This window comes from Lissotriton helveticus, chromosome 3_1, assembly GCF_964261635.1.
Source record: "Lissotriton helveticus chromosome 3_1, aLisHel1.1, whole genome shotgun sequence".
In the NCBI taxonomy this organism is placed as follows: Eukaryota; Metazoa; Chordata; class Amphibia; order Caudata; family Salamandridae; genus Lissotriton; species Lissotriton helveticus.
In genome coordinates, this window is record NC_136061.1 from 51,207,385 (window position 1) to 51,226,809 (window position 19,425).

Genomic DNA, 19,425 nt, shown 5'->3' on the forward strand with positions numbered 1-19,425 from the left:
AACAATCGATTTTTGGAGTACACAACCACAAATAAAGTCTAAGTTATGTACAAATCACAAGATACACAAAGCGAATTCTCTCAAAAATAAATAGTGGGGCTTTTGCAGTTCTTGTCTTTATTTTCATTACATTCCAACCCCTTCGCCAACGCGTTTCGCCGTGTTTGGGTTAACCTGCGGCTTCATCAGGGCTGGAAATAATACAGAATATTGTATTTGTAATACACACGCCATTCCCTTATATCCAAGCCCACAACATTGCAACCAAGTGCAAAGGAACTATTCAAAATGTGCATTGTACTAATATTTTAGAATCATCTCTTATCATCAAATCTCAAGTCACATAACGTATATACATAAACACGAGGCTAGAAAAACAAGCAACTCCAAGTAATCTCCACTGTTTTGTGGATTCTCAATCTTTATTGAGTTTAGGGAAGTAGGGTGTTCTCTTCCCAAATTTTGGATGCACCAGATGATCTATCTTGAAAAGGATAATAGTGTTCACTACTATATGAGCGCCGACTAATCCCAGACACCCACAAGCTTTGGATGTCTTTTTGAGATGGAATTATTGCTTACCTGCAATTCTAGTTCTCCTTCAGGGGCAACTAAGGGTGCCGAGACGCCCCAGGGCATTTGTGCGCTTTACAAATTTCAAAATAAATAAAATTCAACATCATATGTTGATGGAATACCCAAGGCTTGGCTTAAGTGATTCAGGGGCTACTGGGGTAGAGGTATCAGGAACAGGATGGAAGTTGACAGTGGGAGAGGGGTAAGGCAGAGGATGTGCTGACGAACAAATGCTGCAGGAGCTATGAGGACATTAGGGGCTAGATGTAGGTAATTATATTTTACCACTTCTTAAATACCGAATTTTACCGGTTCGGTATTTAAGAGGTGGTAAAATAGAGGGGGGGGGGGTGTAGGTAATTCCAGATGTGGAATTACCGATTCGGTAAAATTCGGTATTTACCGATTCGGTAAATACCGAATCGGTATTTCCTATTGATTCCTATGGGCTGTGAAGCCCATAGGAATCAATGGGAAATACCGATTCGGTAATTACCGAATCGGTAAATACCGAATTCTGCAAGGGTGCAGGGGGTGTCACTTTGACACCCTCTGGCACCCCAAAAATTGACATGTGCGCCATGTGGCACACAGACATGCCCTAAGGCCATGTCTGTCTGTCACATGGCATAGGTGTGCATGCACACATGTGCATGCACACCTGAATTCGGTATTTTAACACCCAATTGGATTGGGTGGTAAGATACCGAATTTGTAGGGCCTTTGGGACTCAGAAGAGTCCCACCTACATCTGAGATTTACCGAATCGGTAAAAATACCGATTCGGTATTTTACAGAATCGGTAAATTTACAGAATCGGTAAATTTACCGATTCTGTAAAAATGTGCCCCTACATCCCAAAAACCCATTTACCGGTCGGTAAATGGCTCCTACATCTGGCCCTAGATCCACAGCATGGTTACCATTATGGGGGAGATAAAGGATTTGTTGTAACCTACAGAAAGATTATCTTGTTATTGCAATTTTGCATGGGGTGAATATGTTTGTCTTTGAAATGGTGCTACATTTGGAAAGACTGCAGCCTTGTCTTTGTGAAGTGTTTAAGGTGCAATTGTGTAAATTGATGTACAAGAAAAGATACATGAAAAATTAGGGTTACATGATTTAGGAGCCACGTTTCATGCATTTTTTGTGTAGAGTGCTTAGCCTGGAGAAACACAAAGTTCCAAAAGTGAAACCAAATGCAGTGGTTGTGGTTGTCGGTAGTAAAGACTTTGAGGGACGATTTATATTTTGGTAGAAAGGGTCCTCTTCAGCATACATAATGTGTGTACCAGAGGCTTAACTAGAGCCACATTTCGGGGGGCTAAGAAAAACATTCGGGGGGGGGGCTAATTCTTCAAGCAATAGGCAGAGTGGAGCTGCAGGGGCTCTAAGAAGGGGTGAAAAAGCAACAAAGCCTCATTAACAAGCAAATGGTCTTTTAACCCCTCCCCTGCTGATGACGGAACCGCTCCGTAATCAGCCGCGGTCGCGCTGTGCTGATGATGGAGCGGTTCCGTCATGGCCCGCTCGGCACGCCTGCGCGGCGCGGATTCCGCGCCCGCACTGAGTGTTCTATTGAGCGGGGCGGGCCATGACGGAACCGCTCCGTCATAAGCATAGCGCAACCGACGCTGGTGACGGAGCGGTTCCGTCACCAGCATGCGCCCGCCGCTCTTCCGCCCCACCCCCTTAGCACTGCGGCGGAATAGCCGCCGCAGTGAAGGGGTTAAAGACCTGTGAAGTGCTCGGGTGCGGCTGTGTGTGTGCCTGGGATGCTGTCTCATCCCGGGCTGCCACACACGACGGGGGGAGGGCTGAAGCCCTTTGAGCCCAATGGGCATTGCGCACCTGGGACATACACACAATTACACAGTGAATTTGTATTTTTGGATAAAAAGCTTCAGGCCCACAATCATATATGACCAGGTGGCTGCTTAAATAACCCCTCCATCGCCACTAAGTGATGTAATACTGTGTGTTATTGTTCCTCACTTGACTGATGTGAATTTCAGGATGACATAAGGATCACTGAACATCCTAGTACTTGAGTCCTTGCCCCTAAGTTTATGCATCATTTCCAGTTAATTGTGATGTAGATCACCACTACATTGAGTTGCATTTATTAGATGTTATAGTTTTCAAACCTGAACTTAGAAACATTCCTATATTCCTGATTGTATTGCTTACAGCAACAACATTAGTAATCAAAGAGGCAAGTCAGTTGTCACTTGCCCCCACAATGTGGCCTAGGTTGTTATTATTTATGGGACATCATTCTACTCTTTTAAATAAAGTCCAAGAGAGGCTTTTGTACATCGCACATCGAGAACTCACGTATTGCAAGTTGTTCTTATATGTGGAGCAGTCGCAAAATTGCAAATATAAAAATAGTAAACTTACAGAAAGGTGTAAGTTTACCTTTGGGAATCGGCCTCATAAAGTTTACAGATAAGTCACTATGGGGCAGATGTATCAAAATACCTCTTTGCGATTCTCAAATAGGGATTTTTTGAGAATCGCTATTTGAGAATTGCAAAATGGTATGTATCTAAAAAATCGCAATTTTTTTACGATTTCTTAATATTCCTTATTGCGAATAGCAAATTGCAAATTCATAATTAAGGAATAATTTCCCATTCATTTCTATGGGCCAGGAGGTCCATAGGAATGTATGGGAAGTTATTCTCAATTTGCGATTCTCAATTTGCGAATCGCAAATTGAGAATAATTTCAAGGGTGCAAGGGTGTCATAAGGACACCTTGATGCACCCCTGAAATTTACATGTGTGTGCCACATGGCATCATCACAAATGGCAAAAAGTGAATTTGTGAAAGAAATTGCAAATTACCACCAACCTCAAGTTGGTGGTAATTTGCGATTTCTTAATTAGGAATCACACAACTTGGGTGCTTCATACAGACCATTTAAGGAATCGCAATTTGCGATTCCTTAAATGCTGATGCAAAATTAAGGAGTCGCAAATTTTGCGATTCCTTAATTTTGTGATGAGATTTCATTTTCCGATCTATTTGTCGCAAACGCTGCTTTTTTGCAAATTGCGGCGTATGCGACAAAAAAAACGTTTGATGCATATGTCCCTGTAAGACTAATGAGGTTGGGAGGCATAAGATTCGTTTCATCCTAATTCAAAAGTAAAGTTACTTTTTTGTACACTTCACTCATCACAGCTAGTGATAGCAGGCAGAAAAGGACTACTCCAGGGTGCGGTAGAGGGATAGCATCTCACATATAGTATATAGTATAAGTGGCATTCCTTCCAACACAAAAAACAACCCTGCTTGAAATGCGGGTACCATTGCACCATGATGCAAGGGCACCTGCGTTGGCGCTAGGCAGCCTCAAGTGCGGCAGTGAAGGGAGGGAGCTAGAGAGTATAGCATCGTAGGGGCTTATATATGGGATTTTGGCATAGGGCAGCACAGCATGGCACCTCACTGCGTTGCCCTACGCCAAAGTGGAAGGGCAGGAATGCACCGTATTTAAGTAATATTGTGCATTCCTGCCCTTCTGCCTGTGCTGGCACCATTGCGGTAGCCTAGCACCAGCTCTGTTGCATGCAGGATTGATTTTTTTGTGCAGGAAGGGGCACCTTACTGAACAAAAACAATCCTAAGAGGAATTTTCCTCTCTATGAGATCTGAATATATGTGTCTGATGTGAAGATTGGGAACCCCAAGCATCCAATGCCAATGGACACTTGCCTGTTTAGTTTGTGAATTGGATGAATATTATACTCTAAAAATTAGCAAAAGATACCTGACAGATATCACAGGAGTGTTTGTAAATCAAATATATCCTCAAAGTGAACACCTTTACAGATTAAGGGGCCGATTAGGATGGCGGACAGACTTTGTCTGTCCGCCATCCTGTCGTGGCAAGGGACCGTCCACCATAATAGCGGAGGTCCCGTGCGCCGAATTAGGATGCACCCGCCACAGTGGCGGGTGCATCCCGCATTTTTTATATTGCGGGCGGGCGGTGCTGAGCACCGCCCGCCGCAATGCTAAAAATGCATGTTTTCCGGTTCAAAGCACAACATGACTGGCACCGCACGGTGCCTGCCATGTTGTACTTTGAAACGTGTGCACCCCCCACTCCCCCCTTCACCCTGGGGGCCCACAACGGGCCCCCAGAGCAAAGACCGTATGCCTTTCCGTGGCGGCATTGCCGCCACGGAAAGGCATTCCCCAAAGCCCATCCTAATATGGGTGGCGGTGTCTGATAGACACCGCCACCATATTAGACCTTTTCCGCCACGGTCACAAGGCGACGGCGGCGGAAAAGCGGCGGACGGTCTTGCCGTGGATCCCCAGCCATCCTAATGTGGTGGGGGGTCATTTCAGGAAGGATGGCAGACGGATTGCCCCCGCCGTGCCGGCGGTGGCTACCGCCAGCCCGGCGGTGGCAATCCGTCCGCCATCCAAATCGGCCCCTAAATGTGGTACAAGGGCTCTTCTGCCTTAGTGTCTGAGACTCTGGACTGTCTGTTCAAAAACAACATCCAGTTATGGGGCGATACACTACACCTGCTCTGCTACATGAAGACATGGAGAGGATACTATAGCTCTCTAATGTATCTGAAACAGTCTCAGAGGGAATCAACTGGAGAAGAGAAATCCATCTCTGACACTGTCTCCTTTCTCTTTCAGTGGGACCTCGTGTGTGAGTATAAATGGCTCAATAGGGCCTCGGCCACCTTTTTCTTCATCGGGGTCACCGTGGGAGCTGTTTTGATTGGTTACCTTTGTGACAGGTACAGTATCGTATGTCCATTAGTTCCATAATGTGTTTGAATAGACTTGTGTACAGCTGGGGTTTTCCTGTCTTTTTTAGGTGTATTTCAGGTATGCAGAAAACAGCTTTCTGCCTGTTGGAGTGTGACTGAGGATCACTTAACCTCTTCCATGCTCATGATGAGCTGAGCTCGTCATGAGGCACGGCGCTCCAGTGCTCATGAGCTCAGCTCGTCATGAGCCGTGGAACGCTCACGCGTGGGGATAATTCCCCTGCTGTGCTGAGCGTTCCACGGAAACGGGTGTGGTCACGACGAGCTGAGCTCGTCATGAGCACACGAGCGCCGTGCCTCTTGACGAGCTCAGCTCGTCATGAGCACCGGGGCTCTGCGCGCACCCCCCGTCCCCAGCACAGCGGGCGAATTACCCCCGCACGGAAGGGGTTAAGGAAAGGTGTTCAACAAGTGGCCAGTTGTTGCTCTAACTCACCATTAACCTTTCAGCATGGTATTGATGTTGCAGGTTCACTCAAATGTTATGTTATGTTATGTTAGCTAATATTTATAAAGAGAATGGCTACTCCTCGGAGTGTTCTGGCGCTGAGACAAACATAGACCACATAACGTCGAACAGAGTATTCCATTGCTATGAAGCTCACAACTGAAAGAGCCGTGTTTTCAGACTCTTCCTGAAAGTAAGGAGGCCCGGTCTCTGTCTAATGGAGAAGGGTAGGCTATTCCACAGCCACGAGGCCACTTCATGAAAAGATCTACCCCTTAACCGGGAGAGCTGAACCCTTGGGGTTGAGATCAGATGCTGGAAAGAAGATCTCAACGTACGCTGTGGAATATAAGGTTGGACTCAATCCCTAAGGCAGGGGGCTCCAATCTTGTGGAAAGCTTTAAAGACCAAGACCCGGGCTATAAAAGGAATTATTATCCGCACCGGGGGCCAGTGTAGCGAGGACAGAAGCTGAGTAGTGTGGGTTCTGGATCAGGTGACTGCATGCATTTAATTTTCATTGGCCCGCAGCAGTCCGCCTTCAGCCGCGGGTGTCACCCGGCTGTGAAGCGGGTGGACTCAGAATTTTGATAGACAACTCACACCACTACAGGAGCACGTGAGCACATGGCACTTAGGCCCAAAGTGCCCATGTCAGGTTCGATGGCTGCCTTTCTCCAGCCAGCTCAACATTCACATTAGGGACTAGGGGTTGATCAAATACGCAACCCCTGGTATCCTAATGAGCGGTGAGTTGCCCTGCTCAAGCCAATCCTGGCACTGCTTTCATGCTGTGTAACAGCAGGGGAGCACTCTCTGGATTGGCTGAGAGATGCTGCTAGGCCAGTGTGATTATTTAATTGCAAAGCCAGGAGGCGACGGTGGAAGAAGGATGGCATAGAGTGAGGTGGAGACCTATGGACAGTTTGAAAGCAAATTCTTTGGGTCAGGGGGAAGATGGAGGAAATCGCTGATTTTACCACCATGGAAATTATATCTGGATAGTAACAAACATATCCTAAATCAGATAATGGTGTGAGGGTGGGGTGTTATTCGCCGAGGGGCATGGCAGTGTTGTGGCGCATTGTGCATTCGATATCCCATTCATTTTTTACGCCCGCTTAGAGTTAAGATTTCGTTCATTTGGTACTGTCCAAGTTATGTGTGACTTCCTCCCAAGGTGAGTTATCAGAAGTTATTTCCACTCATTCTATCAACATGGTAAACTCTGGAGCGTCAAGTTGCTAGTTCACATGCAACTTAAGGTAGAGCAATTTCTTTTGGGTGACCAATGTACGTTTTTTTCTGCTTTTATGGGTTTCTGGTTGCTTCTCCTTATCATCCCTTCTGCCTCAGTCTTAGACTTGAGCTGCGGATTTGCAAGTAAGGTACTCAAGGCATGTCGGCCATGGAGAAGTGTGGCTCACTGGTTAGAGCGGCAGACTCTGAAGCAGAGATCAGGCCTGGGACCAGAGTTCAAGTCCCGACGCGGAAGGGTCTTGGGCTCAATGTTCGCGGACTCGATAATTCTCGCCTCAGCGCCTACTCTAATCATGGGTCCCACGCTGCAACTCTGGGCAATAGCTTGCTTAATCTCCACAACGGCCCCTACAACACTGGGATGCCTGGCTTCACCTTGGGGGTGCCCAGGAGAGACATCTCACATGGAAAGCCAGGAAGGGTTCCACAGTGTTATACAGCGCCGGGACACCCCGTTGGGGCAGCTGTGCGCTTTACAAAATACACTACATGTGCAGAAGGAAAGTCCACTGAAGGCTAATACATGTTAAATGCAAAAACATGGCAAGCACTAAAAATACTTTAAGGGCCCCATTATGATGTCGGGCGGATGGCCACCGACGGCCTGTCAGTGGCAGTCCATCAGACATGTGGTTCCACGGTCCGGCTCCTTCATTATGATGTACGGCGGTCAGAGGCAGCAGGTGAAGGGACCGACCGACGCTTTCAACGTGCTCAAGGAGCCTGCCCAATGGCCGGTCGGAACGTAGTACCCTACAATGGGTCAGTGCCTGTTCAGGCACCGACGGCCTTTCTATGGTAGTCTGGCTGCCACAGAAACGCTGTCAGAAAGGAACTTTGGGGGCCCCTACTAGATCCCCCGTCCTCCTGGCCTCCACTCCCTCCCGGGAGCACCCATGCTGCCCCCCAAATATTTATGCCCTGTGTGCTAGGCACCGTGCAGGGAAGTTTCCAAGCATGTATTTATGCTTTGCGACTTGAGCTGCAGCCCTTTTGCATAAAGTCATGTTTTCAACTGCCTACACGGCAGTCCGATCATAATTTGGAGGTTGGGACCGCTGCCTACATATCAGGCGGTCCTCATGCCAAATCTATATTGCTCGTCTGACCGGCATCGCATTGAGGGCCTTTGTGTTAATTTGCAATTTCAATGGACCACAGCTATGAGCCAAAGCCATTGAAGCCCGAGAACTGAAGTCACTACATTTTTACGTTTGTTTTATACATTTTCTATCAAGCAGCACACATAGAATAGAATTTTTTTTCAAATATATAACTATGATAGAGGCGGGTAATGTTAAAAGTTGACCACTAACGTTACAGTTTCTCACTTTACTATGCCAACTTCAAAACAAGGCGGTACAAAAGGGGGTGGTGATGGACGGAGCATCTGAACCAATCAAACACTCACACCCAGTCAACAGATCTGGGCTTAATCCATCACCGTTCTATAGCCCACTCTGCCACCCCAGTTCAGACATGGCCATATGCAAATCAGTCTTCACCCTGTGCCTCATGGGAACAGTCCAGCCCGAACTGCCAAGCCATGCCTTCCCTGGACCGGAAACAAGCTTCCTAGGACCGGTTTCTGGCATTTCAGCCGTCTTCAGCCCGGCTTGCTTGAATCCAGTGGCAAAGTGAGCAAGGGACTCACGTCTGAGCATACCCTGCCACACTTATGGCTGCCAAAAGCGGTACAAAAGGGGGTGGTGATGGACGGAGCATCTGAATCAATCAAGCACTCACACCCAGTCAACAGATCTGGGTTTAATCCATCACCGTTCTTTAGCCCACTCTGCCACCCCAGTTCAGACATGGCCATATGCAAATCAGTCGAACCCTGTGCCTCATGGGAACAGTCCAGCCCGAACTGCCAAGCCATGACTTCCCTGGACCGGAAACCAGCTTCCGAGGACCGGTTTCTGGCATTACAGCCGTCTTCAGCCAACTTCAAAACAAGGCCATGCCTATGCAAGCAGCCAGGCTAAATGTGCAGTGTACAACGCTGAAGTACATAATTGCTGTACATTTAAAATGCATTTTAGTGTGCAATAATGCACACGATTTGGTAGGTCTTTAAGCAAAAATGAAAAACAATTTCATGTTCCCTCGTATTTACAGTGCAAATTTGTCATTTAGTTCTGTAGTTTATTGTGACCTCTTTCAGTTTTTAGGAGAGGAAACATTTTGCACTAAGAAAATAGCAATAGGAAACAAAAGCACTGTTATGTTGTTCCTATGTGTTTGTGTTGAATTTCAATTGTGAAGGGACAGTTTGCGGTAAAACTTTACAGCGAAGTAGCATTATTTTGAGAATTTTGTGTACCAAGCGTAACATGTCTTTATTTCTGCATACGTGTTAAATGATGCTTAAGCATAGGCATAGTTGTTTAAAAAGGAATACAATTAGAATAATAAGAATTATTTCCAAAATAGGAATACAATGTAGATTAATTTACAATTTAGTATAGGTCAGTATCTGAAAGATCAATTGTGGACTTTGTCAAATATTCGGTTACTATGAGGCAATCGTGGGGTTCCCCCTCCTTGGCGGGCAGGCACTAGAGAAACCGGGTGTACAGTGGGTCAGTGGATTAGGGTGATGGGATGAGCAGAGAATAAAAGCACCTTGTATCTGGACAATCTGGCATTGGAGAAGTGTTGGGTCTTTGTGTTGAGAGCAAGAACAGAATGAGGCAGAGCCAAACTCAAGCTATCAAAGTTTCAACCAATAGAATGCTTTCAGAGTCCTTCATCAGGAGGCCAGCAATGTCTACAGAGCAGAGGCATTGAGGAATACCCACTGCTACCTGGGGGAATGTGCAGGAATAGCATGGCTTTTTCTGATCACCCTGAGCTTGCACCAGTACGCCAAGAGCAAATCCTTGTCAGACTCAAAGGGGCGTATTATCAAGGGCACTATCGCCACTTTAGCGGGACTTTTTCCCGTGAAAGCGGCGATAATTTTATTGCCCTATTAGCAAGCTGTCGCTAACAACAGTTAGCGACAGCTTTTATGCGATAGCGACCGGTTTGGGGCCCGTTTTGCATGTCAGCGAGATTTATCGCTAATGACATGCAAAGTGGGCGTACCCAACCTGTTAGCGACTTAAAGCAGTCGCTAACACAGTTATCGCCTATTAGCAAGGTAGGCGATGCGATAAAAAAAATTGCGCTAAGCGCGAATATCGCCAAAACCTAACGCCTTCTCAGACCACTTCTTAACCTGTATATCCAATGGGAGGTGGATATTCAGGTTAAGACCCTATTGGCGATAATGCCTGAATATCGCTGGATTTCCAGCGATATTCACGCATTGAGCCGCTATCGCGTAGCACCCACAGAAAACATGCACATAATACATTAAAAACATAATATTCCAAACACACTACATGTAAGTATAAAATCAATAAACTATACATATAAAACACTCCCACCCACAAATTAATTTCTTTTTCAATAATACGTATAATTCAGCAGCAGTAGGGTGTCTTGAGAATGGCTTCACTCCAACATAAATTCACTAATGTTATTCACTCCAAAAATGCATGAATGAATCGAATATCAAATCATAAAAATAACTGCATGAAAAAAATCGACCTTCATGAAATTGTGAAATTTGCAAAAATATGTAAATCAAAAAATAAACCAAAAGCATTGCTTGAAAAAGAAGATATAATAAAATATGTCTGCAATCAAAACCAATACAAAAACACCAAAAACAAATGCCCTTCAAGTATCTTCTCTTCAGTAAAACTAAAAGCAGAGAAACACAACACATCCAATGGAACCGCACATTATTTAAATGAAAGATTACATAGCATAGAGATAATGACAGTTTCCCATACATTACAATACAATAAGTGGATTTTAAAATGGAAACTTCGGGCAAAAATCCTAAAAACCATTGAAACCTATTAAAACACTAACTAAAACCAAACCAACACTAAATAAGCATAGCACAGAAGCCTGCAACATAGCAGCACTTCTATTACACTAAAATTGACATGCAATCCAAACACATCATTACACCAAATCAACAACTATGTAGTAGACAGTGCACAAAATAATGCTATCTACATCCAAAACACTACGAACTACACTAGAATGCACTTAACATTAAATACTACCACTCATTTTATAAGTAAAAGTAAACTCAAAAAAGTCTTACATGAAGAGATGACATACTGACCCCTCTTTGACCATAACAGCTTGAAACTAGAGAAAAAGACTTACATTCATTTATACGCATGAAAAGAAATGGCATCTTTAATGAAATATAAACTAAACTAAACATCCATAGAGATCAACAAATCCATAGTTTAAATTGTATGTGTAAAACAATAATTGTACTGCTGAAATGTATATAACATAGTAACAAAAAATAGCTACAATAAGCAGTGTTGTACATTGTTAACATCTGTGAAAACATGTTATAGATATAAACAAATAATGTTTAAAACATTTAAATATATATTTAAAGTTTAAGGGACTTATTACAAGTTTGACCGTAAATGGACCGTCGCCCAGCAGTGGGTTCCAACGGCGGTGAGCCATCCGCCATATAACGAGTTGGGTGCATAGGCTTTGTGAAGACTGCTGCCAAACCACTGGCTCTGCCAACACCCCACCGACCGCCGGGGGCGTGGCCAGCAGAAAGCAGTCACCATAGGGTGGTACAGAGGCACAAAACTTCCATCCAAATTAAAAGTTGGCTTTCCCACGAGCTGCCGGACTGCCACCTAAAGGTTGGCGGAGACGAAGGATTGGGGTGCATACTCACCCCTCTCCAGTTCTTCCCAGCAGATTTCAACGTAGATCCCTTTGTCCAGGCCCCCCATACTGCAGCATCTTCACCCAGAAAGCATATTTCATTATGTAAAAAGTAATAAAACTGTTAACAATAATAAACTGTAGTTTAACCTTTTAAGTGCCGATGTAGGCCAACACCTCCACTACCTTCCACACAAATCCAATTTCACTCAACTGTTATGTTATGTTATGTTAGCTAATAGTTATAAAGAGAACGGCTACTCCTCGGAGTGTCCCGGCGCTGAGAAAAACATAAAAGAAACAGTGTTTACACCAGCACCCGCCGCAATGCTATAAATGCATGGCATGCATTTGCATACACAAAGCGGCAGGCTCCGCGTGGTGCCTGCCGCATTGTGTATGCAAATGCAGGGGGGTACCACAGGTACCCCCCATGTGCACATCCCACCTCGCCTTCACCATGGGGGCCCACAGGGGGCCCCTAAAGTGAAGACCCCCTGCCAATGCCGCCACGGAAAGGCATCTCCCAAAGCCCATGCTAATATGGCTGGTGGTGTCTGATAGACACCGCCACCATATACACCCTGTTCCGCCCCGGCCGCAAGGCGACCGTGGCGGAAAAGCGGCGGATGGTGTTCCGCCCGCCGTGGTCCCCCCGCCATAGTAATATGGTGGGGGGAAACGGGTGGCGGGCGGACAAGGATGTCGGGCGGATCGCCACCGCCCGCATGGCCTAATCCTAATGGGCCCCCTAGACTGAAGGAGACATTGAAAATGGCAAGCAGGGCTGAGAGAGCTTCCCCTTAGAGAGCTTTAATGAAGGGCAAAGGTAATATTCATATTCACAGGTAGTGGGTTTGAGGGAGTTCAGCTGGTGTGTAGGATTTTGGAGAGATAGACTTTTGAAGGATCTAAATTGTGGGATTTTACCGAAATAGGTGGGCGTGGAAAATGAAAGCGGGTCGGTGTTTTCACTAAAAATGGATTAATGTCAGGATTTCTAAAGTGCACGCTTACTAAGAAGTGTCCCGGCGCGATTGTAGAAAGTAAGAGAATGCAAAGTAACAAAATTAGAGAGTGTAAAACCAAGTTTTTAGTTGCTTTCTGAAAGACAGTTCATTATCCATTTGGCGTAACTCAGCAGGCATGCTTTTCTAAGCTTGCAGGCCAAGGAGGGAGAAAGATCTTCCTCTTGATTTTGCTCGTTTAACCCTTGGATCTTTGGTAAAATGGCCAAAGGAAGAAAGAAAGGTTTTTAGGGGAGAGTAGAATGAATCCTGGAGGACAGATATGCCGGTCCAGACAGGTGCAGAGCCTAGTGCATAAGAATCAGGATATTAAACTGGACCCTTTTTTTAATAGGAAGCCAGTGTAGGTTCATACAGATGAGACAAGATGGCGGCTTGCATGAGTAACTGAAGAGCCAGATGGGCTGCTGCACTCTGAAGCAGGCTGATGGCATTGTATACTTCTCTTTAGTGAGGAAGGGTGGATCTGGCAAGGTGCTGATACAGTGGTTGATTGTGTTGAAAACTGTTCCAATTCTGTTGTTGGTTTCCTTCATAGTACTTTGCTTTGGCTGATGTGATGAACCACATGTTGCACAGAGGAACTTCAGTAACATAAGCTCTCTTTTCCAATTTCTTTTCTGACTGGTGATGAATTGTTTATTGCCATCAAGATCTTTAGAGTACCAGGGGGCTGAAGGCTATGCCTCGCACCTGCGTGTTTTTTTGGGGGGGCATGGATTTTCACATAGTTTTCCATTAATGATTGTGGTGAACACCTCGAATTCTCTCAAGCACAAAATGAATTAATGTTTATATTCTGACTTCACACTAACACTGTATAATATGAATCACTTGTGTTCAGTTGGGTTGTTTGCTAGGTCCTCAGTCATAGTCTGTGAATTAGGAACAGCATATCCATCAATACCAGTGGAGAGGAAGCAGCTTAAGGCAGCCATGTTTTTCATGTGTTTCCCCACAGGTATGGCCGGCGAACCATGGTCCTTGCGTGCAGTGTGTTCGCAGTGATTTTCGAGATGGCCGCTGCTGCATCTGTCAATTTTCCCATGTTTGCAGTCTTTCAATGTCTCGCTGGGGTGGTACTGTCTGGATTTCCTATGATCACAACGTCTTTGGGTGAGTTAAGTTGCTTCGTTTGAGCAGAGTGTTTTTTACCAGTGTCAAATTGGGACCTATAAAGGCCGCAACACCCAAGAAATGTGTCTTAAATTTGTTGATCGCACACTTTTGCAAGCCAAGCCTTGCTTAGTGCAGGAGTTAATTTATGAAGAGATATGTGAGAAATAACAGGTACTTTCTCCAGCTTTTCTACCTGTTCTTACCTCTTCTCATTCCCCATACCATCTCATTTACATACTTATCTTCCCTCAGCTCTTCACACTCCCTTTTATCTTCTCAGTTCTCTTTGTCTCCTCTCAATTTTCGTCTCTCTCTTTACTTCTGATCAGCCTGTATTTCTTTCCTTCCTCTCCTCCCTCCTTGTCCTGCCTGTACTTGGTGTAAATGATAGTACCTTGTGCCCATAGCTCCTTCCAACCCCTTCTGTGGCTCCCTGATAATGATTACAACTCCCATTGACCATCCTGTGTCTGGCTCCTCTCTGCTCCCTCTGGAAAGGTTGCACTGATGGCTCACTCTCATGTTCCCTGCTCTAACCGCCCTCTAAACTTTGATTGCCCTTCTGTTCAGAACCCTTAAACAGACAGGTGGTAGGGAGAATGGAGATACCTTTTACCTGACAGTGTAGGTGGCTGTATTGTGTCTTGAGACAATATGGATTCCAGCTGAGGGCCATATGATGTCTCCACAAACCAATGGGCATATCAGCAAGGGCCGGCGATAATTATCGCTAAGCGCACTTAGCGTTAGGATAATTATCGCCGGCCCACTCTGAATTTTATCACGGAGATAGCGTGCTATCAGCAACGCTTATCTCCAAAGCGATAAGATTCAGAGCGCAAGCTGCCAACTGTGCGATTATCGCTGGAAATCCAGCAATAATCGCACAACTTTTGGTAACAGCTTGCTGATTGGGCCACACATACTTAGCCATGATATCCACCTTCCATAGGATATCATGGCTAAGTCAGTTTGGGTGCTGAACGCCAAACGTTGAACAAAGAAAGTAATAAGTACAATAATGAAGAATATTCAGGGTGTGCTTTGGGACATCTTTTGTCTAAGTCAGTTTCAAAGCAGGCGTAAGGAAAGTAGCGATAACAGAGGTTATCGCTACTTTTCTTGTCACTATGCTTATTTGCGTGAGGCTTGATAATAGGAGAAATGTCGCTTAGAGACATTTCTCCCTTTATCCTGGGGAGGAATGTCCACTTTGCAACTCATTAGAGATGCAAAGTTGGGCGTTAAGGGAAAGGGCGAAGAAGCATGGATTCACGGGTTAGTGTGTCCTTGCTAATAGGGCGTTAAAATTATCGCCGCTTTTCGTCCAAAAACGGACGCTAAAGCGGCGATAATTTTAACTCCAGCCCTTGCTGATATGCCCCCGAGTTGGTCAAATCTAAGGAGGTAACCAAGAGAAGGATTCCCAAGGGTATAAATTGGAAACCACCACAATGGAAAGGCATAGTGGAAAGTCAACTATGAAGAAACTGAGCGGGAAGCAACCAACCAACACGAGGGTCAGAAAATCAGTGTGAAAAGGTAAAAAAGGAAAAAGGTCACAACTCATAACACGATGCCAGGAGAAAACTGCATTTCAGGAATGGTCTCAAATACAGCTGTGCCCCAAGCTGCGTGCTGTGTAAAGTGCACAAAAGCTTATCATATAAAGTTTATAATATGCTTACCACTCAATAACCATGAAATTAAAGATACATGAGATAATTAAGGGCAGCCATCTTAAAATGTGTAAACTGCATGAGAAAAATCTTTAAAGTGTTAAATCTAAAAACACCATTTGGATGAGAACTGAGAAAAACGGCCTGATTTATATCTTGGAGGACGGGTTACTCCATCACAATGGTGACGGAGATCCCATCCAGTGGCGTAGGAAGGGGGGGGTGCGGTGGGTGCAGGCCGTCCCAGCTGTCATCACTGACAGGGGTGACAAAATGGCAAAAATATGTGTTTTTAAAATATAAAAAAAGAATTTGGGCTCAAAACACTTTTTGGTGAAAAAATAATATTATTTAAAACAAATTTAATAACTTGTCTGACAACTTCAACAAGTCAACAAAATATGTATTGAAACTTTTTAGTTCAGTCAACAAACGCAATGAAAGGCGGTTGAACTCGACGCTGTGTAGTGGAGAGCGTATTGATAAGGAAGGGGAGGGGGTGTTTCTTTCCACCTAAGTCTGTCTCTGCAGTTTGTACTTGAGCGAGACGTACACCACAAGTGACTCATCATCCCTCAACCCACAACCAATCATCCCTTCTGCAGCAGTGCAGGTCAGTCACCCCATGTCATTCTGGTGAGTTAGTTGTGCATTATTACTGAAGCTGGTGAGTGCCGTGCTGAATTTATTTTTGTTATATTTTTTAGTTCTTTGATTCATTGTGAACATCCTCTTCTCTATGATATTGAGTTTGGTAAATAATGTAAATGTTACGATGCATGCTATTTGTTTGTATTTGTACGTTAAGCCAGGGGTGACAAGAAATGTTCCACACCGGGTACCACCTGACCTTGCTACGCCACTGATCCCATGCTCCAAAATATAAATCCCATGTTATCCTAAGGGATTTATATTTCAGAGGATGGGCTATCCGTCACCTTTGTGATGGAGTAACCCGTCCGCCGAGATCTAAATCAGGCCCTAGGATACAATAGCATTTATATTTCAGAGGACGGGATATCCGTCACCTTCGTGATGGAGTAACCCGTCCGCCGAGATCTAAATCAGGCCCTAGGATACAATAGCATTTATATTTCAGAGGACGGGATATTCGTCACCTTCGTGATGGAGTAACCCGTCCGTCGAGATCTAAATCAGGCCCTAGGATACAATAGCATTTATATTTCAGAGGACGGGATATCCGTCACCGTTGTGATGGAGTAACCCGTCCGCCGAGATCTAAATCAGGCCCATGGATACAATAGCATTTATATTTCAGAGGACGGGATATCCGAGACCACTGTGACGGAGTAACCCATCCCCCGAGATCTAAATCAGGCCCTTGGATAAAAGAGCATTTATATTTCACCGGACGGGATATCTGAGACCACTGTGACGGAGTAACCCGTCCGCCGAGATCTTAATCACGCCCTAGGATACAATAGCATTTATATTTCAGAGGACGGGATATCCGTCACCGTTGTGATGGAGTAACCCGTCCGCCGAGATCTAAATCAGGCCCTAGGATACAATAGCATTCATATTTCAGAGGACGGGATATCTGTCACTGTTGTGATGGAGTAACCCGTCCGCCGAGATCTAAATCAGGCCCCTGGATACAATAGCATTTATATTTCAGAGGACGGGATAACCCATCCGCTGAGATCTAAATCAGGCCCTTGGATACAAGAGCATTTATATTTCACAGGACGGGATATCTGTCACTGTTGTGATGGAGTAACCCATCCGCCGAGATCTAAATCAGGCCCTAAGTATTAACAGAAACAAAATCCCAAGTGCTTGAGTCAACAAAACATGATTCCATTTATTAGGCTTAAGATAAAATGCATAATCCCGACTGCAATGAAACACAATAAAGAAACAAAGATAATGCAATGCAATCATCGAACACCTTTGGTTGTATTGTGTCCAATCTTTTTATCTAGTAGTTTTTTTTAAAAGTTATGTTATGCTACGGAAAACAATACATTCATTTATGAAAATGAAATCACGTCCCTATCAACTAAATCACCCGTTGTGAACTCCACATCAACCTCGGCTCACAAATACATAGTCGGGCAAGCTCTGAGACCCGGGTCTGGGGTTACTGATTTATAGGTGACAACTGAGGTGGCACCTAGCTAGCCGATAACCGTGTGAACAGGAAACCCTAGAACAAACCCACAGATAGGCACAGCTACATTACAATGGTCAAGGGAGAATTACCCTACTAAAGGACACATGGACAGAGGTGGTATGTGTGCTCCGAAAACACCATAAAGTCAGATGCCACATGAGTTAGGAACATATAGCCAATCAGAACACAGCACACGCAGTGATCACACGTTCCCCATGCCGGACATCTGGACATGTTACCTACTGCCCACCTAGTGTCCACGCAAGGGTGAAGCCCACCCTTAGTAAACATTTGCCAATTAATTGATGAGTCTAAGGCAGCAACCAACATCCCTCACCATATATGGTTCATTGGAGAACTTTACAACCTGATGAAAATTGTATTTAAGAAGGATGCCAACTGAATGTAAATTGAGAGAGACCTCAGACCTTGTGCATGTAACCATACTCCTGGCTGCTACGTTTAATTAAACAAACTGTTCCTGTTCCACCTCTTATCGCTTGTTTTCAGGTATGTTGTACTTAAGTAACATTATGATATGTTATTTTATCGTATCCTAACTTATCTTATTGTTAGACCTGTCAGTCTTAGGGTGTCTCCGCCAAACATTTTCCTTGTTTGCCTCCTTGTTTTGCTGAAAGCTGTTCATGTTGCCTTAGGACTCTGTGCACTTTGCCCCCGCTAACCAGTACTAAAGTGTTTGTGCTCACTCCCCTAAACATGGTTATATTAGTTTACATCTGATTGGCATATTAAATTCACTTATGGTGCTTTGTAGAATGGTGTACCATATACCCAGGACATGTAAATAAATGCTACTAGTGGGCCTGCAGCACTTATTGTGCTACCCACTCAAGTAACCCCATAATACCTGTCCTAGATCTGTCACTGCAACCTGAATGCAGTTTTATACTGTCAATTCAACTAGCCAATATAACCTCCTTTCCCAGCCTTAAACCCTAATTTTCTAGCAAATAAGTCATCTTTATGGTAGTTCCTGGGCAGGGTGCATTGTAATTAAAATTTTGGACATGTAAGTTTATGTTTTACATATCCTGGTAGTAAAAAACGTCAAAATCGTTTTTTACTACTTAGAGGCCTATTTGTCCCAAAGGTTAAAATTGGGTTGCCTTATAACGTTTAATAAAAGGGAACTTTTGATTGGGAACAGATAAGCATATCATGTTTGGTATCTATGAAATTGTAATTGAGAATTATTTTTAATGATAAAGTTGGATTTTAAATTACAAAGTTGGCATGTTTCTGCTCTTGGTCATTTGGTGCCTGCAGTCTCCCATGGGTCACATGACTGGGTGTACCTGGCTGAATTCCTCCCAGTCACACAATACAGGGCTTAAGTGTTCCTGAATGGGCCATCTGCAGGTAGGATGGGGCGGACAAAGCTGGGAACAGCCCCACTTGGTACTGAATAGGCTGTGCTCTGCCTTTACAAAAAGGGCTTGTCACCTCCACATTGTCTCCTGCTTGAAGTCAGGCCAGGGAAGTCAGGAAATTTCAAGTACTTCATAGAAACCTTAGAGGACTGTCTACTGCTGTGGCCTAGTGTGTACTCCACAGGACTGCTCTGCTA

General features: G+C 44.7%; 1 protein-coding gene across 1 annotated transcript in view; it reads left to right on the forward strand.

Annotated features, from left to right (window-relative positions):
- LOC144824399 (solute carrier family 22 member 7-like) overlaps positions 1-19,425 on the forward strand; it is a 259,657-nt gene that overhangs the window by 57,993 nt on the left and 182,239 nt on the right. The window contains exons 3-4 of the mRNA XM_078683509.1: positions 5,254-5,357; positions 13,861-14,015. Of these exons, the coding sequence (XP_078539635.1) occupies positions 5,254-5,357; positions 13,861-14,015 (259 nt within the window). The remainder of the gene's footprint in view (positions 1-5,253; positions 5,358-13,860; positions 14,016-19,425) is intronic.